A 27030-nucleotide genomic window follows, 5' to 3' on the forward strand; every position below is an offset into this window, starting at 1 on the left:
CCCTACTCCAGTGACTTGAGCACAGAATCTAGGCTGACACTCCAGTGACTTGATCACAGAATCTAGGCTGACACTCCAGTGACTTGAGCACAGAATCTAGGCTGACACTCCAGTGCACTACAGAGGGAGTGATGCACTGTCACAGGTCCTGTATTTTGAATGTGACATTAAATTGAAGCCCTGTCTGCCCTTTCAGGTGGACATAAAAGATCCCATGGCACTTTTTGAAGAAGAGCAGAGGAGTTCTCGGTGTCCTGGACAACATTTACTCTTTAACTAACATTACTAAAACAGATTATCTGGTCATTTATCTTATTGCTATTTTTGGGACATATTGGCTGCCGGATTTACCTACATTACAACAGTGACCACACTTCAAAATAACTTTATTGGCTGTGAAGCACTTTGGGATGTCTTATAAATTTCTCTTATTTCCTGTACTTTGTAATAAGTATAGTATAAAGTCTAGCATCCCTCACAAAATAGCGGTGGGTGAGACACAATCTTAGCCACTATATTGTATTCCTATCATCGCTGACATCTACATCGTGCACAGTGGTAAATTCACACCCACACGATTTACACTTACTCTAAAGCATTCCATAGTTCCTGACAATCTACTATATTTACCTCGTGTTCATCACAAATTAAAAACATATAAGGAAAAAAAGATTTAATGGAAAACATCCTTAAGCCATCAGCACTGGAGTGATCATAAAAAAGGCAAACAGGGTCTTGGAATGTATAGCTCAAGCGACAGAGCATAAGTCCCAGGAAGAGATCATTAGTTTTTACAAAATGCTGGTCCTTGAGAATTGTGTACAGTTCTGAGTCCATACATGCTGACCTTTCAAGGAGTACAAATAAGGACAACTAATTTGAGAAACAGGTTTAAACACTTGTGTTGAGGAAAACCCTGGGATGTTTACATTAGAAATAAAGGCCTAGATGTGATCTTATTGAAGTATTTAAGATCCCAACAAAATAAATAAACTGGATCCCATGGCAATACTCAATATTAACACAATCTCCAGGACAAGGGAACATAGTTTTGATGAAAAAAGTGAACTCACAGATAAAATATAACTTATTCATGTAGAGGAAAGTCAACATGTGAAAGAGCCCACCCACGGAGGATGTGCAAGTGAATATAAATTTCAAGCGATTGATTCATTCATTTTTGGCAGACAGGGCTATTGAAGGGTGTAAGAAAGAATCTGTGACTTTTGAGACTGGCGAAATGGTTTGAAATTGTCTTTTTTATCCCATTTTGGGGAGTCCAAAACTAGAGGCCATAAATATAAGATAGTCACTAATAAATCCAATATGGAATTCAAGAGAAACTTCTTTACTCAGGGAGTGATGTGAATGTGGAAGTCACTACCACATGGAGTGGTTGAGCAGATTAGCATAGATTTAAGTGGAAACTAGATTAGTACATGAGGGAGCAGGATATGTTGATTGGGTGAAATCAAGTAAGGTGTGAGGGGGCTCATGTGGTGCATAAACACCGGCATTGACCTGTTGGGCCGAATGCCTTTTACTGTGTTGTAAAATTCTATGTAAAAAGGAGATGCTATTATAATTGGAGGACAGTGCAAATATACTTCTTATATAATGCCGTTAAGTGTGATATTTGAAGTGAAATTTTCAGAATAAGAGACCCAGTTGTGGGCCTGGATTCTTTTTCTCCCCATTATTTATCATGGAGAAACATCTCTACATTTGAGGGCACCGTGTGTCGGAAAGAAACATTCTTAGTGAAGTGCTTTGAGGTGCCTCATCGCGATAAAGCGCTGTACAAATGCAAGTATTATTCTTATAGTGTTACCACATAAAACAATCAAACTGACAAGAAATACTTAACCCTTTACTTGGGGCAAAGCTACTTTTCTCCTACCAAAATATAGCCTTTTTGAAGGAAAAGGCTGTTGGTCAGAGCAAAAGATTAAACAGATAGCATTTAGTACAGGCTGCACAACATGTAAATTTGGCTCAGAAAATATTTTCCATTATTATTTTACACTGAATTCTGGCTAATCTTGTAGATTTTGAATACGTTCTAATGATGATAAGAAAATGTATTTTCAATAAAGTTGGCACTTCCACTTGTTGAATAAAATACATCATTTACCGACAGTTACCATCCAAACAGGCAGGCAAGGATGGATCTGCAAATATTACAGCCTATTTCTAGTTTGCAATGTTCATACCAAGTGACATGATACCATTGTAGTTTACACAGAATCCTCTGTGTTAAGCACGCTACCCCTCTTGAAGAAATGCTTTTCTCTTTCATGATAAATGTGCGGCCTGGAAACTCTTAGTCCAGGGAAAGCAATGGTTGGGTATTCTCATCATCTTTATCTATGTGTTTCAGAACTCCAGCTTCAACCACTGACTGGGACCTGCAAGCAAAAGCAAAGAAGTAAAGTTTATTCAGCATAACGATTAGGCCACAAATATGTTATGAGCTATTTAACATCCCCGAAGGGACGGCTACCGTGAAGTTTGGATGGCCTGATGATTTTCCCTCCCCGAGCCATATTCAGCTCGGGAAGGATTTGAGCGGTGTTCACTTCCATCGGAAATAGCGCAGTGAAGCCGCTGTAAAAGTAAGTTTCCAGTGGAGAGAGAAGCAGCGTGCAGGCCGCTGAAAAGCCACCAGGAGACAGTGAAATTCACAGAAATGGTAGGGTTTTTCCCGGCAGTGCACCCGCGAGATTTTTGATGTGGTGCCTGAACATGACATCGCTGGGGCCCTTTGGTAGCTAAAAAGTTTTATTAATTATTAATGGTTTTATTTCATTTTCCATGGTCTGCAGTATTTAGCTTTTCATATAATTTTATGAATTATTAGTGTTTTTATTTTATTTTCCATGTTCGGCAGTATTTAGCTTTTCATATAGTTTTATTAATTGTTTTGTCTCCATTAAACCTGCTGAGTGCTGCTCAGAGGTTTGCACCATACCTCTATACTTTTGTACAACTTTCAGGTCTGACTCTTTAGTGGAATCCTGTGGGCTGCAGAGACCTGCTTGGCAGGGTTCATCCCGAGGATGGGAGGGCGACACCCGGTACACCTGGTCAGAAGCAGGGAGACACGCAGGAGAAGGCGTCGCCGTCAGCACCGTGCAGACAGCCAGTGGGTAAGGGAGGCAGCAACCATGATTCATTCATTTTGCGCAGACCAGTGTGCCCTCCATCTTCACTGGCCCGAATCAGGATTGCGGTCAGCTGCTTGGGGACAAGAAATATCCCCTGTCCACTTGGCCGCTCACTCCTCTGTGGAACCCCAGGACAGTGCCAAAGCATGCATACAATGACACTCATTGTGCCATCGGGTACATAATCGAGTAATTTATAGGCATTCTTAAGCAGAGATTCCGGTGCCTGGACTGCTTTGGTGGCACCTTGCAGTACTCTCAACGGGTCTCCATAATCGTTGTGGTCTGCTGCATGCTGCACAACCTGGCCATCATGAGGGGACAGCTGCTGAAGGTCGAGCCAACAGTACCACCTAAGGAGAAGGAGGACAAGGAGGAAAGAGGAGGAGGATCCCTGTCGCCCCAGAGCTAAGAGGCGTCGACCCATCACCACCCTGGAAGGGCCGGGTGCAGACTGGCCAATACCCTCCTGGGAACGGTTCATGAATGGTTTTGATAGAGTAAATAAGGAGAAACTATTTTCAGTGGCAGAAGGGTAGTTAACCAGAGGACACAGATACAAGGTGATTGGCAAAAGAGCTACAGGCGACATGGGGAAACCTTTTTTTACGCAGCGAGTTGTTGTGATCTGGATTGCACTGCCTGAAAGGGTGGTGGAAGCAGATTCAATAGTAATATTCAAAAGGGAACTGGATAAATACTTTTAGAGGAAAATTTGCATGACTATGGGGAAATAGCAGGGGAGTGGGACTAATTTGGATAGCTCTTTCAAAGAGCTGGCACAGGCACAATAGGCTGAATGGCCTCCTTCTGTGCTGTATCATCCTGTGATTCTAGCTGAAAATGGTTTAGTAACTTGTAAACAAAGATCTAAATGACAGGGGGAATTAAATAGAATGAATAGCTTCTTCTTGTCCCTTCATTCTTGATTTGTGTTGTAAGTAATCTCATCTGTCAGTACTTTTATGATTTTAATGAACTTTATGAAACAAATCTGCAGTTGGCTATATATCTGTCAAAATAGTGATAACAAATTATATGCTCCAAAGTACAGATTTAAATTTTGCATTTAAGTTGTAATTGGAGATACACGCAGGGTGCCGAACTTTGGTTCCATTCCAGGAAAATCAGAGTACATCACTGATCACTGTATAAAACTTACCAAGAAACAGACATTTTTTTGAATGTGCTCACAGCATTTGAACTTTCTCAGCTGTTTTCATTTTTTTAATTTAAACTTATCCAGTCTGTACTTTCTTTTAAATTCAGAGATGCATTGGGGCCACACTACAGATCTGACTTAAACAGATTCCCTCTTGTTCATCCGAGAATTCAATCATAATTAACGCAAGCAAGTGGAATAAATAAACACATTTTAAGGTACAAGAATTAGAACTAATATCTAAGGCTGGATTTGCACTATAACTGTAGTGCTGCTACAAAGTGCTTTTGCGTTGCACTGACACTATGGGAGAGAAATTGGCATGTGTTGTGCCTGTTTCTTCGATGTAAAATTTAGCAATGGGCAGCCTGTGCCCAATCTGTACAGGCGTTCGGCTTACTGCTATATTGGTCAGACCCATTTTTAGGCAGCAGCCTAAAACAGGCATCAGGTCCCATGCAGAAGGTCCCAACAAATCTTCTGTTGAAGAGTCCTGTGTCAGGTTTTCCAGGCACACATATATCATCGCAAGCAGCCACCACCAAAAAGAGAAGTATAATTTTTATTTTCATCATCGTCATCATAGGCAGTCCCTTGGAATCGAGGAAGACTTACTTCCACTGCTAAAGTGAGTTCTTTGGTGGCTGCACAGTCCAACACGAGAGCCACAGACCCTGTCACAGGTGGGACAGATATTCATCAGGGGAAGCGGGGTGGGGCTGATTTACCACACGCTCCTTCCGCTGCCTGTGCCTGACATCTTCATGCTCACCTTGTTGAGATTCGAGGAGCTCAACGCCCTCCCGGATGCACTTTCTCCACCTAGGGCGGTCTTCGGCCAGGGTCTCCCAGGTGTCAGTGGTGATGTCGCACTTCACCAAGGAGACTTTGAGAGTGTCCTTGTAACGTTTCCGCTGCCCACCTTTGGCTTGTTTGCCATGAATGAGCTCCGCGTAGAGCAATTGCTTAGGGAGTCTCGTGTCTGGCATGCGAACTAAATGGCCTACCCAGCGAAGCTGATCGAGTGTGGTTAGTGCTTCAATGCTGGGGATGTTAGCCTGGACGAGGACACTGATGTTGGTGTGTCTGTCCTCCCAGGGGATTTGCAGGATCTTGCGGAGACATCGTTGGTGATATATCTCCAGCGACTTCATGTGTCTTCTGTAAGTCGTCCATGCCTCTGATCCATACAGGAGGACGGGTATTACTACAGCCCTGTAGACCATGAGCTTGGTGGTAGGTTTGAGGGCCTGGTCTTCGAACACTCTTTTCCTCAGGCGGCCGAAGGCTGCAGTGGCGCACTGGAGACGATGTTGAATCTCCGCATCAATGTCTGTCTTTGTTGACAAGAGGCTCCCGAGGTATGGGAAGTGGTCCACATTGTCGAAGGCCGTGCCGTGAATCTTGATGACTGGGGGGCAGTGCTGTGTGGCGAGGACAGGCTGGTGGAGGACATTTGTCTTATGGATATTAAGCGTAAGGCCTATGCTTTCATATGCCTCGGTGAATACATTGACTATATCCTGGAGTTCAGCCTCAGAATATGTGCAGACGCAGGCATCGTCCGCGTACTGCAGTTCAACGACAGAAGTTTGGATGATCTTGGACCTGGCCTGGAGGCGGCGTAGGTTAAACAGCTTCCCATTGGTTCTGTAGTTTAGTTCCACTCCAGCGGGGAGCTTGTTGACACTAAGGTGGAGCATGGCAGCGAGGAAGATTAAGAAGAGTGTTGGAGCGATGACGCAGCCCTGTTTGACCCCGGTCCGGACGTGGAATGGGTCTGTATCTGCTGGTAAGGATCACGGCCTGCATGTCGTCGTGGAGCAGGTGAAGGATGTTGACAAACTTTCGGGGGCATCCAAAATGGAGGACGCTCCATAAGCCTTCACGGTCGACGGTGTCAAAGGCCTTTGTAAGATCGAAAAAGGCCATGTATAAGGGCTGGCACTGCTCCCTGCATTTTTCCTGCAGTTGTCGTGCTGCAAAAATCATGTCTGTTGTTCCCCGTAGGGGACGAAATCCGCACTGTGACTCCGGGAGGAGCTCCTCGGCCACAGGGAGAAGACGGTTGAGGAGAACTCTCACGACAACCTTCCCAGTGGTTGATAGCAGAGAGATTCCCCTGTAGTTGCCGCAGTCAGATTTGTTCCCCTTTTTAAAAATGGACACGATCACTACATCTCTGAGATCTCATGGCATGCTCTCCTCCCTACAAATGAGAGAGATGAGGTCATGTATCCACGCCAACAGCACCTCCCCGCCATATTTTAGCACCTCAGCAGGAATTCCATCCGCACCCGTAGCCTTGTTATTCTTGAGCTGTTTTATGGCCTTGCCTACCTCGTGCAACGTTGGGGTTTCACTGAGGTGGTAGCAGGTTGTATGCTGCAAGATGGAGTTGAGAACACTCGAGTCAAAGGCAGAGACTCGATTGAGGAGATCTTCAAAGTGCTCCTTCCAGTGGGCCCTGGCAGCCTTGGTGTCCTTGATGAGAGTTTCCCCGTTCTTGACCAGGAGTGGGGTGTGGCCTTGTGAGTTTGGACCGTAGGTGGCCTTGACTGCAATGAAGAATCCTCGCGTGTCATGGCTGTCAGCTAGTTGTTGTATCACCTGTGCTTTCTCCATCCACCACCTGTTCTTTAGGTCCCGAGTTTTTTGTTGGACTTTTGTTGGACCAAGTATAATTTTTCTTTTACTTTTAATGTGGAGCCAGGAGGAGCTGTTGGTCGTGATCACTCCCCACCACCACACCCCACCCCACCGCCCTCTCATTATCCTCTCGCCTCCTTTCCCCAGACTTACCTGAAGCCTGTTGCCAACAAGGCAACAGGCCCATAACAGAATTCATTGATTGGACAAGCTGCCTGTGGAGGCACGAGAAGCATTGGCAATTCACCTCAAGTACGTAGATGAGGACCAAGGACACGTTTCTAGTGAGCCTTGGGTCTCTGCTCTCAGGCACAGAGATCATTAATTGGTCACTATAAGGAATATCTAGGACTATGCTTATAGCGTAAATCTGGAGTCAGGGACAATCTGACACCCAAGTGAAGCTAAGAATCCTTGGAAGAAAGACACTACCATTGGAGAATAAATGCAGCCAAATCTATTTTGCAATTTGTTTCAAGTGGATAATAGACTTTCAATCAGTAAAGTTCAAATGTGAATACTTAATGAGCTCATGCTGCATTCCTGTGTGTGCTACTTTTACACAGGCACTAATTCATTTCATAGAATCATTGAATGGTTACAGCACGGAAGGAGGCTATTTGGCTTGTCGAGCCCGCGCCAATGTTTCTAACTCATTTGTTAATAAGTAACATTAGTATTGGGTTAAGTAGTCACATATAAGGGCTGATAATACAATCTCAGCTGGTGGTGCTTGTGCCCAAGAAGCTGACATCAACCAATAATCCAAGGTCATTAACATAATTTGTTCGTATTCACTGCATGAAGCACATGACATGTTAGGAGGTCAGGTGCATGATTTTCTACATCGACTGCTATTAAAGGGTTGCTGACTGCCCTTAAAGGTGTACAACATTTCATTCTGCAAAATAGTTGGAGCAGAATGGCCCCTTTGAATGACCAGGCTTCTGACCAGGTCCTGCTGCAGAAGGCTAATTTGGAAGAGAGGGCTATTAAAGTGTGCAATGAATCTTTAGGTAGATTTTATCTGGGTTATATGTTGCTATCTTCATTCCTCGTTATTTCTGTATAAGAAGGGATTAATTAGTGATAGTTATACATTTGGATTAAAAATGGTCCTTTTACACCTCTAATAATGGAACGATAGTAATGATATTACATTCATCTATCCAACAACATCTACCCTGTCTGGAGTTTATAGAAAGTCATCATGATAAACAGATCAGTAGATGTTTTATTCAGATAATGTACGAGATGAAGTTAGATGCAGCTTTTGTTACAAGGCTCAAATGTGCTTTATTGCAGCTGGTTTTGAAAAAGTGCTGTAAAATGGGAAACATATCCTGAAAGAAAAGCTGGAATCTGGCTTGTTTAAACAGAGGACAGAAGGAAATAGCAATTCATCTCTAACATTTGATGAGTGTCTCTGAAAGTGCACTGTGTGACAACTCTCTACCTGGTGTGGTGTAGCAGTAGTTTCCAAGCCTTTAGAGCAATGCTACAACCAGAAAACAGGCTGAAAACATCCAGATTAAGAAGTTATTTGATTTAGGGTGGGCACAGCATTAATTTGAGGTCTTCTCCTTTCCACCATACTTACCTTCAAGTCAATACTCCAGGCATATCTCAAGAAAACAAAGTAGACAATCTGTGGAGGTGCAGGTTAGAGGATTGAAAGGTTTGGTGCAAAATCAATCTGTGGTAATTGACCTCACAATTAATAAAACAGTTAAATCATTAAAACATTTCATTCTAGTAATTACTTTATATTTATAAAATCACCAAGTCAGTTATGCTTCTCGTTCATATCTTCCATTTGAGATTATTAAAATCTGAATGTATTTTGTTTTAAGGCCTAAAAGGACTTACTACCTATATCAGCACAAATCAAGAACTTGGGCAAGATTATCCATGCATTACATTAAATTAAATTAATGGGTGGAAAATCCTGCAGAACAATTTTCCATTAGCTGTCCTCTCAACAAAAAAAGGACTAAAATTCCCAGTGGTTCACCGCCTGGTTTCTCAGCGATATTGGCCCTTTTGGGCGAGAACCGGGTCAGCGAAAAATTCCCCAGCTGAGCTATGCCGCCGGTTTTGAAGTACCACTGGGGAACGCACTGCCGGCGTGCACTGTCCACAGATCGCCCGGCACGATTTTTGGCTCAGTGGTGACCCGTTGGTATGTATAAAAAAACACCCACGGGAATCAGCAGAGCTGGGTGGTAAGTGAGTAGCCCTGCAAGAAAAAGGTAAGTAATTGGTTTTTTACTAATTATTTTGATATTCTCTTGTAGTGATTTAAGTGAAAAGGGTCCTGAGAATGATATTATGATATTTTATTTTATGTTTTTTGAAAAATATTTTTTGTGTTTTTCTCCTCCTGGGCCTAACCTGCAGCCCCGATGTAAATTTTTAGTAAATTTATTAATTATCGCCCATTTTCTTTAAGAACCGCTCAATCGGCCCAAGATTCTATTTTTTCGCCGCGAATCGGGGTGCAACGCCCATTTTTTTCCCTGGGCGGGTTTTTTTCTTTGATGGGGAGAATTTTTGCCGGCGATAATTTTAGGAATCTTAGTGGCCTTTTGGGTGGCAATCGGGCACTGACGGATTGTTTGGAAATTCAGAGTCTCTCATAGCCACATGTCCCAATTTTTTTTTAAAATAGCATACCTTTAAGAGCTTTCAAACCATGGAATGTTGACCACTTTGCATCAGATCTGAGAGTCTGCTGTTTTCCTACTTAGCAGGCTTACTATTTGGCAATAAATTTATCACAGGTTTGATAAACAGAAGAATACAGACCTCTTCATGGATTTTGGAGACAGGCTCTTTTCTACATCTTTGAAAGACATATTATAGGAATCACTGACATATTCATTGTCATCATCATATTCATGTTCCAGTAGAGTTCTTGCCCAGGTTCCCATATCATAAGGCGGCAGCATCCCTCCGAATTCTGAAGGCAGAATTTCCGGGTGTATAAGCTGATGAAGACTGTTTAGATTATTTCCGTGCATAAATATCTAGAAAGATAATGCAGCAATCAGCACATGAACATTGATACCAGGAATAATAAAAGATTAGTACCTTTCAAACCAATTTAAAAATTAAAATGAGTAACACTGGTATCCAGCAGAATTCAGCGGGTCCCTTAATCTAAATGCTTTTAGATGTATTTGCCATACTTTTTCACAGTACAGCGGAACCTGGAGGTATTTGTGCATGAAACACAAAAGGATAGTATGCAGGTACAGTAAGTGATCAGAAGGTCAATGGTATCTTGGCTTTTATTGCAAAGGGGATGGAATATAAAAGCAGGGAAGTCTTGCTACAGCGATATAAGGTATAGGTGAGGCCACACCTGGAATACTGCGTGCAGCGAGAATGAGAGAGAGAGAGTAAGAGAGAGTGTGAGAGAGAGAGAGAATGAGTGAGAGCGAGAGAGTGAGTGAGAATCAGTGAGAGAGAGCGAGAGGGAGTGAGAGGGAGAGAATGAGTGAGAGGGAAAGAGAGTATGTGAGAGGGAGAGAGTGAGAGAGAGTGAGTGAGCAAGGGAGAGTCAGTGAGAGAGACAGTGTGAGAGAGAGAGAGCGAGTGAGGGAGAGAGTGAGGGAGAGAGTGTATGAGAGAGAGAGGGAGTGAGAGAGAGAGTCAGCGAAAGAGAGTGAGAGGGAGAGAGTGTCAGTGAAAAAGAGTGAGAGAGTGAGTAAGAGAGAGAGTGAGTGAGAGAGAGAGTGAGGGACAAAAAGTGAGAGAGTGAGCGAGAGAGAGTGAAGAAATGAGAGCGAGAGAGAGAGTAAGTGAGAGAGAGTGAGAGAGAGTGCGAGTGAGAGGGAAAGAGGGAGTGAGAGAAAGTCAGCGAGAGCGAAAGTTTGAGGAAGAGGGAGAGAGAGTGAGAGGGACAGACTGAGTGAGAGCGAGTGTGAGAGAGAATGTAAAAGAGAGAGTGTGAGAGAGAGGGTGAGTGAGAGAGTCAGTGCGAGAGAGAGAGAGTCAGAGAGAGAAAGTGGGAGAGTGAGAAAGTGAGAGAGAGATAGTGAGAGAGAAAGAGATTAATGAAAGAGAGAGAGTGAGTGAGAGTGATTGACAGAGAGAGCGAGGAGAGAGAGACAGAGAGTGAGTGAGAGTGAGAGACTCTCACTGACTCTCTCTCACTGACTCTCTCACTGACTCTCACTCACTCCCGCTCGCTCACTCTCCCTCCCTCTCACTGACTGTCTCTCTCTCTCTCTCACTCACTCTCTCACTCACTGACTCTCTTGCTCTCAATTTCTCACTCTCTCTCGTTCTCACTCTCCTTCACTGACTCTCTTTCTCTCACTCACTCTCACTCACTCTCTCTCTAGCTCTCACTCACTCTCTCGCTCTCACACACTCTCGCTCTCACACAATCTCTTTCTCATTCACTGTCTCTCTCACTCACTCTCTGTCACTCACTCTCTCTCACTCACTCTCTCTCACTCCCTCTCACTGACTCTTTCACTCTCTCACTGACTCACTCGCTCTCACTCGCTCTCATTCGCTCTCACTCTCTCACTCTCTATCACTCACTCTTTCATTCACTCAGTGAGAGAGAGTCAGAGACAGCGAAAGTCTGAGTGAGAGGGAGCGAGTCAGTGAGAGCGAGAGTGTGAGAGAGAGAGTGAATGAGCGAGTGTGTGAGAGAGAACACGTCTGTGAGAGAGAGAGAGTGCATGAGAGAGTGAGAGAGAGAGAGTGCGAAAGAGAGAGAGAGAGAATGTCAGTGAGATGAGTTAATGAGAGAGAAAGTCCGAAGACAGAATGAGTGACAGAGAAAGTTGGAGAGAATGTGAGAGAGAGAGATAGTGAGAGAGGGAATCAGTGATAGTGAGAGAGAGTGAAAGAGCGAGAGAGTCAGTGAGAGAGAGAGTGAATGAGAGAGAGAGTGAGAGAGAGTGAGAGACAGAGAGTCAGTGAGAGGGAGAGGGAGTCAGTGAGAGAGAGAGAGTGAATGAGAAAGAAAGTCAGGAGAGAGAGTGAGAGAGCGAGAGATAGTGAGAGAGAGTCAGTGAGAGAGCGAGTGACAGTGAACGAGAGAGTCAACTGAGCGAGTGAGTGAGAGATAGAAACACAGAAAATTGGTGCAGGAGTAGGCCATTCGGCCCTTAGAGCCTACATCACCATTCAATAAGATCACGGTTGATCATTCACCTCAGTACCCTTTCCTGCTTTCTCTCCATACCCCTTGATCCCTTTAGCCGTCAGGGCCATATCTAACGCCCTCTTGAATATATCCAACGAAGTGGCCTCAACAACTCTCTGCGGTAGAGAATTTCACAGGTTAACAACTGTCTGAGTGAAGAAGTTTCTCCTCATCTCGGTCCTAAATGGCTTACCCCTTATCCTTAGACTGTGACCCCTGGTTCTGGACTTCCCCAACATCGGGAACATTATTCCTGCATCTAACCTGTCTAAACCCGTCAGAATTTTATATGTTTCTCTGAAATCCCCTCTCATTCTTCTAAACTCCAGTGAATACAGGCCCAGTCGATCCAGTCTCTCCTCATATGTAAGTCCTGCCATCCCGGGAATCAGTCTGGTGAACCTTCGCTGCACTCCTTCAATAGCAAGAACGTCCTTCCTCAGATTCGGAGACCAAAACTGAACACAACATTCCAGGTGAGGCCTCACCAAGGCCCCGTACAACTGCATTAAGACCTCCCTGCTCTTATACTCAAATCCCCTAGCTATGAAGGCCAACATGCCATTTGCCTTCTTCACCGCCTGCTGTACCTGCATGCCAAGTTTCAATGACTGATCTACCATGACACCCAGGTCTCATTGCACCTCCCCTTTTCCTAATCTGCCGCCATTCAGATAATATTATGCCTTCATGTTTTTGCCAGCAAAGTGGATAACCTCACATTTATCCACATTATACTGCATCTGCCTTGCATTTGCCCACTCACCTAACCTGTCCAAGTCACCCTGCAGCCTCTTAGCATCCTCCTCACAGCTCACACCACCACCCAGTTTAGTGTCATCTGCAAACTTTGGAGATATTACACTCAATTAACATTGTAAATAGCTGGGGTCCCAGCACTGAGCCCTGCGGCACCCCATTAGTAACTGCCTGCCATTTGAGAAGGACCCGTTTATCCCTACTCTCTGCTTCCTGTCTGCCAACCAGTTCTCTATCCACATCAATACATTATCCCCAATACCATGTGCTTTAATTTTGCACACTAATCTCTTGTGTGGGACCTTGTCAAAAGCCTTTTGAATGTCCAAATACACCACATCCACTGGTTCTCCCTTGTCTACTCTACTAGTTACATCCTCAAAAAATTCTAGAAGATTTGTCAAGTATGATTTCCCTTTCATAAATCCATGCTGACTTAGAAACATAGAAACATAGAAAATAGGTGCAGGCGTAGGCCATTCGGTCCTTCGAGCCTGCACCGCCATTCAATGAGTTCATGGCTGAACATGCAACTTCAGTACCCCATTCCTGCTTTCTCACCATACCCCTTGATCCCCCTAGTAGTAAGGACTACATCTAACTCCTTTTTGAATATATTTAATGAATTGGCCTCAACAACTTTCTGTGGTAGAGAATTCCACAGGTTCACCACTCTCTGGGTGAAGAAGTTTCTCCTCATCTCGGTCCTAAATGGCTTACCCCTTATCCTTAGACTGTGACTCCTGGTTCTGGACTTCCCCAACATTGGGAACATTCTTCCTGCATCTAACCTGTCTAAACCCGTCAGAATTTTAAACGTTTCTATGAGATCCCCCCTCATTCTTCTGAACTCCAGTGAATACAAGCCCAGTTGATCCAGTCTTTTTTGGTAGGTCAGTCCCGCCATCCCGGGAATCAGTCTGGTGAACCTTCGCTGCACTCCCTCAATAGCAAGAATGTCCTTCCTCAAGTTAGGAGACCAAAACTGTACACAATACTCCAGGTGTGGCCTCACCAAGGCCTTGTACAACTGTAGTAACACCTCCCTGCCCCTGTACTCAAATCCCCTCGCTATGAAGGCCAACATGCCATTTGTTTTCTTAACCGCCTGCTGTACCTGCATGCCAACCTTCAATGACTGATGTACCATGACACCCAGGTCTTGTTGCACCTCCCCTTTTCCTAATCTGTCACCATTCAGATAATAGTCTGTCTCTCTGTTTTTACCACCAAAGTGGATAACCTCACATTTATCCACATTATACTTCATCTGCCATGCATTTGCCCACTCACCTAACCTAACCAAGTCACTCTGCAGCCTCATAGCATCCTCCTCGCAGCTCACACTGCCACCCAACTTAGTGTCATCCGCAAATTTGGAGATACTACATGTAATCCCCTCATCTAAATCATTAATGTACAATGTAAACAGCTGGGGCCCCAGCACAGAACCTTGCGGTACCCCACTAGTCACTGCCTGCCATTCTGAAAAGTACCCATTTGCTCCTACTCTTTGCTTCCTGTCTGCCAACCAGTTCTCAATCCACGTCAGCACACTACCCCCAATCCCATGTGCTTTAACTTTGCACATTAATCTCTTGTGTGGGACCTTGTCGAAAGCCTTCTGAAAGTCCAAATACACCACATCAACTGGTTCTCCCTTGTCCACTCTACTGGAAACATCCTCAAAAAATTCCAGAAGATTTGTCAAGCATGATTTCTCTTTCACAAATCCATGCTGACTTGGACCTATCATGTCACCTCTTTCCAAATGCGCTGCTATGACATCCTTAATAATTATTCCATCATTTTACCCACTACCAATGTCAGGCTGACCGGTCTATAATTCCCTGTTTTCTCTCTCGCTCATTTTTTTAAAAAGTGGGGTTACATTAGCCACCCTCCACTCCATAGGAACTGATCCAGATTCATTAGACTGTTGGAAAATGATCACCAATGCATTTCTAGGGCCACTTCCTTAAGTACTCTGGGATGCAGACTACTGGCCCTGGAGATTTATCGGCCTTGAATCCCATCAATTTCCCTAACACAATTTCCTGACAAATAAGGATTTCCTGATTAGATTTTGGCTGATCTGATCCTGGCCTCAACTCCATTTCCCCGCCCACTCCCCATAATGCTCGTCTCCCTTATCATTCAATAATCTGTCTATCTCCACCTTAAATATAGTCAATAACCCAGCTTCCTGGGGTAGAGAATTCCTGGGGTAGAAAGATTCACGACCCTCTGAGAGAAGAAATTCCTTCTCATTTCTGTCTTAAGTGGGCGACCCTTATTCTGAAACTATGCCCCCTCGTTCTAGATTCCCCCATTAGTGGAAACATCCTCTCTGCATCTACCCTTTCCAGTCCCCTCAGAATATTATATATTTCAATAAGATCACCTCTCATTCTTCTAAACTCCAATGAGTATAGGCCCAACCTACTCAAACTCTCTTCACATGACAACCCCTTCATCTCAAGAATCAACCTCATGAACCTTCTCTGAACTTCCACCCATGCAAGTATATCCTTCTTTAAATAAGGTGATCAAAACTGCATGCAGTACTCCAGGTGTGGTCTTAGCAACACCCTGTACAGTTGTAGCAGGACTTCTCTGCTTTTATACTCCATCCCCTTTACAATAAAAGCCAACATTTAATTTGCCTTCCTGATTAATTGCTGAAGCTGCATTCTAACTTTTTGTGTTTCATGTACAAGAACCCCCATATCCCTCTGTACTGCAGCATTTTGTAATCTTTCCCCATTTAAATAGTAATTTGCTTTTTTATTTTTCCTACCAAAGTGGATAACCTCATATTTTCCCACATTATACTTTATCTGCCAAATTTCTACCCACTCCCTTTGTAGATTCTTTACGGCCTCCTCACAAATTGATGGATGGTACAACTTAAATGACCTTAAGATGTGCATGGCCTGCAGTTGATCACAGGGTATGTCTGTTTATAATGATTACAACCTTTTGCCTTAAAGGGGCAGTTTAGGATACACAAAGTTCCTCAGCAGCAGAGCAATATATTGTACATTACATGGTATAATGCTGCTGTCCTTACAGAACATGGGAAAGTGTCTAGTTTTTTTATATTATCAGGGAATTCTTGTGCTCATCAGGTTGAAAGATAGAATTGTTTTTCTAATTTCCAAAAAGCCCTCAAGCATTCTTACGTCAGGCCTATCATGGACAGGTGCAAAGTTCTCTCTGCTTAGCCTTAGCCTGAAACACAGAACAGCATTGAGGAAAATCCGGCTGAAATCTCAGCATCTCATTACGAATTCAAAATGAGAGTACAACTAAAATAGATTCAAGTGAAAGTATGGAATACTTATTTTCCATGCTTATATCTAACTTGGATTCTTGGAGGAACACAGCAGACAGAATTAAAGGTGCATAACCCTACTGAATGAGTTTCAATGCTCCTTGTATTAGATTTGTGAACAGGTCATCAAAAATTAAATTTTTATCGCAACACAAAAGTGGGAATGAGCTAGCATTCAGTAATGCAGCATTTCAACTTAAAGCCATGCTTTCATAAAGGAAATATTAAAAAGTATCATCTTCCAATATTGCTTTCCCCAGGGGGAGCCTTGCCTCATGAGAGTGTGTATTGTAAATTTGGGCATGCATTGTAATGTGTGCAGAACACACCAGAATTTCCAATATGTGCTACCAGTGGACAAGGCTCCCTATCGAGACTGTAAAGTCATAAAGTCATCCTTAACAGAGAAGTGATCTTTGGAACAAGCACCATCCTCACTACAACTTGTTTGGCAAAGGTATTTTTGTTTGCTTATGTGACACAATGAAGCAAATCTGATGAAAATTGATTGCTGTGTCTCGTGCACACAAGGTAAATTAACTGATCCTGTACTTCCAGCAGACAGCTGCACTTGAATAGATTACAGGTTGGAGAAACTCCATAAAGACAGTCCTCTTTAAAGATGATCATTGCACCATTGCTCTGAATAACCAGTGCTGTTTTGGTGAACAGAGGAAATTGCTCATTTTTATGTTTACAGCATAGATACTGTCAATATAGAATACTGATAACAAATTGTACATGGTTTTGTATCCTTTAAAGATAAATATATTTGTCTCACCCTTTTTCTGGTCTTCTCTTTCAGGAAGGGCCTAATGACAGTATAAAGAGCATGAATATACCAAGGCTGATTGACAAAATGAATTCCTCCAAAACGAGAGGGAAAGCTGTCCTGTAATAAGAGGAATAAATTTAACAAGGAGTGAATCTTTCAACTGTTACAAATGTATATTTAATTCCAATGGATTTAATTTTTCCCCTCTTCACACTATATGCAAGCAACATATGGGGAACCTTGCAGGGATCATTTAATTACAAAAACTGCATAACAGTTGAATTCAAAATACAGCACTTTTTCAACTAACATTTAATTAGTCTCTCCATCGCGATCTGCAGCTCTAAATGCATCTTCACCAAAATATTCAAAATGAGGCCTGCTTTTTCTCATTAATTGCAAAGCACAAAGACCTATGATTTTTTTATGTGATTCCAGCAAAAATTGATCTGTTAGCTGTAATGAGAAATATCAGCCAATCACAATGATCCTTTAACACTTCTCAAGCACCTAATGAGCCATTTATTTCTAAATCTCACAAACTGGAGAGTGCAATTGTAGGAACAAATGGCTTATTGCCAGTAGAAAAAAGCATATTTCAACAACAAAGCTTTGCTGGATGCTATAATGAAGCATCAGGTTAGCATATCTGGAGGGCAAGGAAAGGTTAGAAATAAATAGAAAATGCACTAACAACTGCAGTTTTCAGGATGAAACAATCCTGAGAGGATAGGAGAAAAAAATTGCATAAAGGTTAGTGCATAAAGGTAAGGCCTGAATATTACTGTAAGTCAGGAAAATAAGCACCCAAAAATGTTTTCTGGCAGAGAAATGTTAACAAGGATGTGACAAGTAAGATAATTATAACCTAGATATTAGCAGCAAACACTTAATACATGTGTATGACAATCTTTGCATGTTATTATAGCACAGGCATTAACCCATTTAAAATAAATGAGTTAACATTTGCTAGTGGATAGATGTCATATTTATCTATTAATGTTAGGAACAGTAATTTCTAGGTGTACAGGTAATAATAGCCAGATTACACACACATTATTAAACGTGGCATCATGTTGTGCAAGGAGGAATTCCCATGGTCCTCATCATTTTTCTGTCTCCATTCCTATTGCTCCTCTTCTTAAATGCAAAACCGGCACATAACCAATGGTCTAGTTTGCAACAGACAATAGCACGGACACAGGAGAAATTTCTTAACACATTTGAGAAAGCTACAATTGATTTGCTTAGCAAAGAAAATGTGAAAGGCACAGAATCATTGGAGGTTAGAGGAGAGTGCCGAATTAGAGGCATTGCCATATCATTCAGATGTTCTATGGCCCAGAATTTCCTCAACATTGTTCCCATTCTATTGTTGTAACTTTGCCTGAAATTTGGTGGAAATAGAGTTTCTGCCACAATTTTGACCGAGTTACGGTGGTGGAGCGGGAGGAGCTCCAAAGGAAATCCCCGGTCTATAATTCTAACGAGTTGTCCACATGGAGTGATGGTGCACAAGTGCATAATAGAGAATACTATGTCATTGCAGCTCCAATGTAGAGAACCGTGCTTATTTACTCATAAGAACTGATTCCATGATTGGACTAAAAGATGTTTCTTGCTCCCAGCACTCACACTGATTCTGTGGTTGGTTTACTCTGCTGCATTCCATAGGTTTGGCTAATTTAAGTGCCTCCTCCCTGTGCATTTTCTTGCCATGGGAGTGCAGAGTCATCTGGGTTGTGGATAATCTAAACTGCAACAACTCTCAAAAGGGCTGCTGCCGCTAAAGGGGTGTAGCACTATTTTCTTTTCTTTGGAGGCTGATGGTTGTGCAAAGAAGATAGCAAGGAATATGGCAGGAAGTGCCTCCTTCCTTGGGGAGAGCCTGGGGGTTCTACTGGAGCAGGTGGCACTCAGAAAAGTGGCCATTTTGGGGATGGTGGGAACCTTTTTGACAATGCTACTTTATAGCAGGCGAGGTAAAAGGTGGCAAAAGAGTAAGTGCAGTCTCCCACATCCACAACTCCTTGCAGCAAATGCACACAACAAATCTCAGGACTAAGGAAAAGTACCAAGGCAGATTTAAATAAAGGAAAGGAGTGCTTGTACTATGCTTTCCCAAGCATTCAGACGACAGCATGGTGCCACATCAGTGATACAGCCTGCAATGCAATTTGTATCGAACACCCATTCTTCCAACAGGCCCAAGTAGTTGTACCAGGGTTGTATCATTTATGTCCTGGGACATATTCAGTCGAACACCAAATGCCTAAACTGCAAGCACACCTGGTTTTACTCCCTCTGTAGGAATTCCTCTTCTTCATCCAAAGCCAGGACAGCCACAGATTACAGCTGAGTTCTGAGAAAGTCTTGCACCCAAAACGTTAACCTGTCTTTTCTTTTTACAGATACTAACTAATCTGCTGTATATTTCCAGCATTTTTTGATTTTATTTCAGATTTCCTGCACCTGTAGTGTTTTTTTTAATTAAAATAATGATGCAATTGACATTAACGTTGTCAATTACTGCCAAATGGTTGGAATATATCAATAGGCAAGAAGGTGGAATTACCAACTCACCTTCTTGTTAGATATGTAAACCTGTAAATATCATGTTTAACCACCAGAGGAATCATCCCCTAGAGTCCCAAGGGATCCCACAATCCCTTGGGAGCACCTGTACATAAGGAGGTCTCACAGGCTGGAGAGGCACTCTGAGACCTGTAATAAAGGACTACGGTCACACCTTACTTTGAGCTTGCAGTATCTGGCCTGACTCTTTATTCAAGACATAACAACTGGCGACGAGATATAGATGACGCCACCGCAACAATGCAGAGAACTGTGGGCATCCTGGAGAAATTTTCGGAGGGAGATGATTAGGAAACCTTCGTGCAGTGACTCGACCAATACTTTGTGGCCAACGAGCTGGAACGAGAAGCGAATGCTGCCAAATGAAGGGCGATCCTCCTCACCGTTTGCAGGGCAACAACGTATGGTCTCATGAAAAATCTGCTTGCTCCAGTGAAACCCACAGAGAAGTCACACGACGATTTGTGCACACTGGTCTGGGAGCATCTAAACCCAAAGGAAAGCGTTCTGATGGCGAGGTATCGGTTCAACACGTACAAGAGGTCTGAAGGGCTGGAAGTGGTGAGCTACGTCGCCGAGCTAAGGCGCCTTGCAAGGCATTGTGAATTTGAAGGACACTTGGAGCACATGCTCAGAGACTTCTTTGTACTTGGCATTGGCCATGAAGTAATACTTCACAAACATTTGACTGTAGAGACCCCAACCTTGAGTAAAGCCATAGCAATTGGGGAGGATGACTCATCAGGGGAGGGCAGCAGCAGCCAAGTTCATGGCACCGTAGGTGGCTCTGCTGCAAAGGAGGGCAGGAAAAAGAGTGGGAGCGCGATAGTGATAGGGGATTCGATGGTGAGGGGAATAGATAGGCGTTTCTGCGGACGCAACCGAGACTCCAGGATGGTATGTTGCCTCCCTGGTGCAAGGGTCAAGGATGTCTCGGAGCGGGTGCAGGACATTCTGAAATGGGAGGGAGAACAGCCAGTTGTCGTGGTGCACATTGGTACCAACGACATAGGTAAAAAAAGGGATGAGGTCCTACGAAAAGAATTTAAGGAGCTAGGAGCTAAATTAAAAAGTAGGACCTCAAAAGTAGTAATCTCGGGATTACTACCAGTGCCACGTGCTAGTCAGAGTAGGAATCGCAGGATAGCGCAGATGAATACATGGCTTGAGCAGTGGTGCAGCAGGGAGGGATTCAAATTCTTGGGGCATTGGAACCGGTTCTGGGGGAGGTGGGACCAGTACAAACCGGACGGTCTGCACCTGGGCAGGTCCGGAACCAATGTCCTAGGGGGAGTGTTTGCTAGTGCTGTTGGGGAGGAGTTAAACTAATATTGCAGGGGGATGGGAACCTATACAGGGAGACAGAGGGAGACAAAAAGGAAGCAAAAGCAAAAGACAGAAAGGAGATGAGGAAAAGTGGAGGGCAGAGAAACCCAAGGCAAAGAACAAAAAGGGCCACTGTACAGCAAAATTCTAAAAGGACAAAGGGTGTTAAAAAAACAAGCCTGAAGGCTTTGTGTCTTAATGCAAGGAGTATCCGCAATAAGGTGGATGAATTAATTGTGCAAATAGATGTTAACAAATATGATGTGATTGGGATTACGGAGACGTGGCTCCAGGATGATCAGGGCTGGGAACTCAACATCCAGGGGTATTCAACATTCAGGAAGGATAGAATAAAAGGAAAAGGAGGTGGGGTAGCATTACTGGTTAAAGAGGAGATTAATGCAATAGTTAGGAAAGACATTAGCTTGGATGATGTGGAATCTATATGGGTGGAGCTGCAGAACACTAAAGGGCAAAAATCGTTAGTGGGAGTTGTGTACAGACCTCCAAACAGTAGTAGTGATGTTGGGGAGGGCATCAAACAGGAAATTAGGAGTGCATGCAATAAAGGTGCAGCAGTTATAATGGGTGACTTTAATATGCACATAGATTGGGCTAGCCAAACTGGAAGCAATACGGTGGAGGAGGATTTCCTGGAATGCATAAGGGATGGTTTTCTAGACCAATATGTCGAGGAACCAACTAGGGGGGAGGCCATCTTAGACTGGGTGTTGTGTAATGAGAGAGGATTAATTAGCAATCTCATTGTGCGAGGCCCCTTGGGGAAGAGTGACCATAATATGGTGGAATTCTGCATTAGGATGGAGAATGAAACAGTTAATTCAGAGACCATGGTCCAGAACTTAAAGAAGGGTAACTTTGAAGGTATGAGGCATGAATTGGCTAAGATAGATTGGCTAATGATACTTAAGGGGTTGACTGTGGATGGGCAATGGCAGACATTTAGAGAACGCATGGATGAATTACAACAATTGTACATTCCTGTCTGGCGTAAAAATAAAAAAGGGAAGGTGGCTCAACCGTGGCTATCTAGGGAAATCAGGGATAGTATTAAAGCCAAGGAAGTGGCATACAAATTGGCCAGAAATAGCAGCGAACCTGAGGACTGGGAGAAATTTAGAACTCAGCAGAGGAGGACAAAGGGTTTGATTAGGGCAGGGAAAATGGAGTACGAGAAGAAGCTTGCAGGGAACATTAAGGCGGATTGCAAAAGTTTCTATAGGTATGTAAAGAGAAAGAGGTTAGTAAAAACAAACGTAGGTCCCCTGCAGTCAGAATCAGGGGAAGTCATAACGGGGAACAAAGAAATGGCAGACCAATTGAACAAGTACTTTGGTTCAGTATTCACTAAGGAGGACACAAACAACCTTCCGGATATAAAAGTGGTCAGAGGGTCTATTAAAGAGGAGGAACTGAGGGAAATCTTTATTAGTCGGGAAATTGTGTTGGGGAAATTGATGGGATTGAAGGCCGATAAATCCCCAGGGCCTGATGGACTGCATCCCAGAGTACTTAAGGAGGTGGCCTTGGAAATAGCGGATGCATTGACAGTCATTTTCCAACATTCCATTGACTCTGGATCAGTTCCTATCGAGTGGAGGGTAGCCAATGTAACCCCACTTTTTAAAAAAGGAGGGAGAGAGAAAACAGGGAATTATAGACCGGTCAGCCTGACCTCAGTAGTGGGTAAAATGATGGAATCAATTATTAAGGATGTCATAGCAGCGCATTTGGAAAATGGTGACATGATAGGTCCAAGTCAGCATGGATTTGTAAAAGGGAGATCATGCTTGACAAATCTTCTGGAATTTTTTGAGGATGTTTCCAATAAAGTGGACAAAGGAGTACCAGTTGATGTGGTATATTTGGACTTTCAGAAGGCTTTCGACAAGGTCCCACACAGGAGATTAATGTGCAAAGTTAAAGCACATGGGATTGGGGGTAGTGTGCTGACGTGGATTGAGAACTGGTTGTCAGACAGGAAGCAAAGAGTAGGAGTAAATGGGTACTTTTCGGAATGGCAGGCAGTGACTAGTGGGGTACCGCAGGGTTCTGTGCTGGGGCCCCAGCTGTTTACATTATACATTAATGATTTAGACGAAGGGATTAAATGTAGTATCTCCAAATTTGCGGATGACACTAAGTTGGGTGGCAGTGTGAGCTGCGAGGAGGATGCTATGAGGCTACAGAGTGACTTGGATAGGTTAGGTGAGTGGGCAAATGCGTGGCAGATGAAGTATAATGTGGATAAATGTGAGGTTATCCACTTTGGTGGTAAAAACAGAGAGACAGACTATTATCTGAATGGTGACAGATTAGGAAAAGGGAAGGTGCAACGAGACCTGGGTGTCATGGTACATCAGTCATTGAAGGTTGGCATGCAGGTACAGCAGGCGGTTAAGAAAGCAAATGGCATGTTGGCCTTCATAGCGAGGGGATTTGAGTACAGGGGCAGGGAGGTGTTGCTACAGTTGTACAGGGCCTTGGTGAGGCCACACCTGGAGTATTGTGTACAGTTTTGGTCTCCTAACTTGAGGAAGGACATACTTGCTGTTGAGGGAGTGCAGCGAAGATTCACCAGACTGATTCCCGGGATGGTGGGACTGACCTATCAAGAAAGACTGAATCAACTGGGCTTGTATTCACTGGAGTTCAGAAGAGTGAGAGGGGACCTCATAGAAACGTTTAAAATTCTGACGGGTTTGGACAGGTTGGATGCAGGAAGAATGTTCCCAATGTTGGGGAAGTCCAGAACCAGGGGTCACAGTCTAAGGATAAGGGGTAAGCCATTTAGGACCGAGATAAGGAGAAACTTCTTCACCCAGAGAGTGGTGAACCTGTGGAATTCTCTACCACAGGAAGTAGTTGAGGCCAATTCACTAAATATATTCAAAAGGGAGTTAGATGAAGTCCTTAGTACTCGGGGGATCAAGGGGTATGGCGTGAAAGCAGGAAGTGGGTACTGAAGTTTCATGTTCAGCCATGAACTCGTTGAATGGCGGTGCAGGCTAGAAGGGCTGAATGGCCTGCTCCTGCACCTGTTTTCTATGTTTCTATGTTTCTATGTTTCTAATAGCCCAGGCGTTTATCGCCACCAGTGACAATACCAAACAAATCTCTCAGTACACAAGTGCTGTTGCAAGTACTGTGAACAAAGTAATGTTGTTTTCGAATCATAAAGTACAGAGCAAGACTTACATTCCTGCAGCTACGCGTCCGCAAGTGACTCAGAGCCCACCATCAAGGGTGGTGAATGCAAGGCCATTAACACCTTGTAGGCGCTGTGGGGGTGACCATCGTGCCATTCATGCCACTTCAAAGGATACATTTGCAAGGGCTGTGGAACAATGGCACATCTCCAACATATGTACAGGCGAGCTGCAAACCCTGCTAATCCTGCAAATCATCATGTTGCAGAGGAGGACAGATCCACGGAGGATCACGACGAACCAGAGCCTCAGACTGAGGAGGCTGAGGTATATTGGGTACACACTTTTACCACAAAGTGTTTCCCAGATAATGCTGAAGGTCGAATTAAATGGACTCCCGGTGTCCATGGAGCTGGACACCGGCGCGAGCCAGTCCATAATGAGCAAAAAGACTTTTGATAAATTGTGTTGCAACAAAGCCTTAAGGCCAGTCCTAAACTGAGAAAGTACACAAAGGAACTGATTCCCGTAATCGGCAGTGCTACCGTAAAGGTCTCCTACGATGGAGCGGTGCACAAGTTACCACTCTGGATGGTACCGGGTGATGGCCCCACGCTGTTCGGCAGGAACTAGCTGGGAAAGATATGCGGGAACTGGGATGACATCCGAGCACTCTCGTCCGTCGACGACACTTCATGTGCCCAGGTCCTAAACAAGTTCCCCTCGCTGTTCGAACCGGGCATCAGGAAGTTCCAAGGAGCAAAGGTGCAGATCCACTTGATTCCAGGGGCGCGGCCCATCCATCACAAGGCGAGAGCGGTACCGTACATGATGAGAGAGAGGGTGGAGATCGAGCTGGACAGGCTGCAACGAGAGGGCATCATTTCGTGGATCGAATTCAACGAGTGGGCCAGTCCGATTGTTCCAGTCCTCAAGGAAGATGGCACCGTCAAAATCTGTGGTGATTACAATGTAACTAATAATCGTTTCTCCCTGCAGGATCAATACCCACTACCAAAGGCAGACGTCCTATTTGCGATGCTGGTGGGAAGAAAGACGTACATGAAGCTGGACTTGACCTCAGCCTACATGACGCAGGAGCTGGAGGAATCATCGAAAGGCCTCACCTGCATCAACACGTACAAAGGTCTCTTCATTTACAACAGATGCCCATTTGGGATTCGATCGGCCGTGGCAATATTCCAGAGGAACATGGAAATCTTGCTGAAGTCAGTCCCATGCACCGTGGTCTTCCAGGATGACATCTTGGTAACAGGTTGGGACACCGTCGAGCACCTGTAGAACCTGGAGGAGGTTCTTAGTCAGCTTAATCGTATGGGGCTCAGGTTAAAATGCTTGAATTGCATTATCCTGGTGCCTGAAGTGGAGTTCCTGGGGAGAAGAATCGCGGCGGACGGCATCTGGCCCACCGATTCAAAGACAGAGGCAATCAAGAATGCACCGAGACCATAGAATGTGACGGAGCAGCGGTCGTTTCTAGGACTCCTGAACTGCTTTGGTAACTTCTTACTGGGTCTTAGCACATTGTTCGAATCACTGCACTCTTTACTGCGTAAAGGAGATGAATGGGTATGGGGTAAAAGTCAAGAAAATGCCTTTGAGAAAGCTAGGAAGCTGTTATGCTCAAACAAATTGCTTGTGTTGTACGATCCATGCAAGCGTTTGGTACTAGCATGTAATGTGTCGTAATATGGTGTCGGGTGTGTATTGCAACAAGCCAATGAATTTGGGAAATTACAACCGGTTGCTTATGCATCCAGAAGTCTGTCTACGGCTGAGAGGGCCAACAGCATGATCGAAAAAGAAGTGTTAGCGTGTGTTTATGGGGTAAAGGAAATGTATCAATATCTGTTTGGGCTCAAATTTGAATTGGAAACCGACCATAAGCCACTTATATCCCTCTTTTCTGAAAGTAAGGGGATAAATACCAATGCATCGGCCCGCATCCAGAGTTGGGTGCTCACATTGTCTGCATACAACTACACCATCCGCCACAGGCCAGGCACAGAAAACGGAGCCGATGCTCTCAGTAGGCTGCCATTGCCCACCACAAGAATGGAGATGGCACAGCCCGCAGATTTAGTTATGGGAATGGAAGCGTTCGAGAGTGAGCAATCACCTGTTACCACCCGACAGATTAGAACCTGGACGAGCCAGGACCCCTTACTGTCCTTAGTAAAAAACTGTGTGCTCCACGGGAGTTGGTCTTGTGTCCCGTTAGAGATGCAGGAAGAAATAAAGCCGTACCAGCAGCGCAGAGGTGAAATGTCTATACAGGCAGACTGTCTCCTATGGGGCAATCGGGTAGTGGTGCCAAAAAAGGGCAGGAACACCTTCATTAGCACCCACCCAGGCATCGTAATGATGAAAGCGATAGCCAGATCCCACGTGTGGTGGCCTGGTATCGATGCAGACTTAGATTCCTGCGTGCACAAATGTAATACATGTTCACAGTTAAGCAATGCACCCAGGGAGGCACCACTAAGTCTATGGTCCTGGCTCTCCAAACCGTGGGCCAGGTCCATGTCGACTATGCAGGTGCATTCTTGGGAAAAATGTTCCTAGTGGTTGTAGATGCGTACTCCAAATGGATTGAATGTGTGATAATGTCAGCAAGCACGTCCGCTGCCACCATTGAAAGCCCGCGGGCCATGTTTGCCATGCACGGCCTGCCTGACGTCCTTGTGAGTGACAATGGGCCGTGCTTCACCAGTGCCGAGTTCAAAGAGTTCATGACCCACAATGAGACCAAACATGTCACACCTGCCCAGTTTAAATCAGCATCCAACGGTCAGGCAGAGGGAGTAGTGCAAACAATCAAGCAGAGCTTGTGGAGAGTAACTGAAGGCTCACTGCAGACTTGCCTATCCCTAGTCCTACTTAGTTACCCCACGAGACC

The 27030-nt window shown here is 44.3% G+C and overlaps 1 protein-coding gene across 1 annotated transcript in view; it reads right to left on the minus strand.

Annotated features, from left to right (window-relative positions):
- Window positions 1-2323: 2323 nt before the first annotated feature.
- The window catches only part of clvs2 (clavesin 2), a 193105-nt gene continuing 168398 nt past the window's right edge, over window positions 2324-27030 (minus strand). The window contains exons 3-5 of the mRNA XM_070884455.1: window positions 17026-17136; window positions 9787-10007; window positions 2324-2408 (exon numbers count right to left, since the gene is read on the minus strand). Coding sequence (XP_070740556.1) covers window positions 2324-2408; window positions 9787-10007; window positions 17026-17136 — 417 coding nt within the window. The remainder of the gene's footprint in view (window positions 2409-9786; window positions 10008-17025; window positions 17137-27030) is intronic.

This window comes from Pristiophorus japonicus, chromosome 7, assembly GCF_044704955.1.
Source record: "Pristiophorus japonicus isolate sPriJap1 chromosome 7, sPriJap1.hap1, whole genome shotgun sequence".
NCBI lineage: Eukaryota > Metazoa > Chordata > Chondrichthyes > Pristiophoridae > Pristiophorus > Pristiophorus japonicus.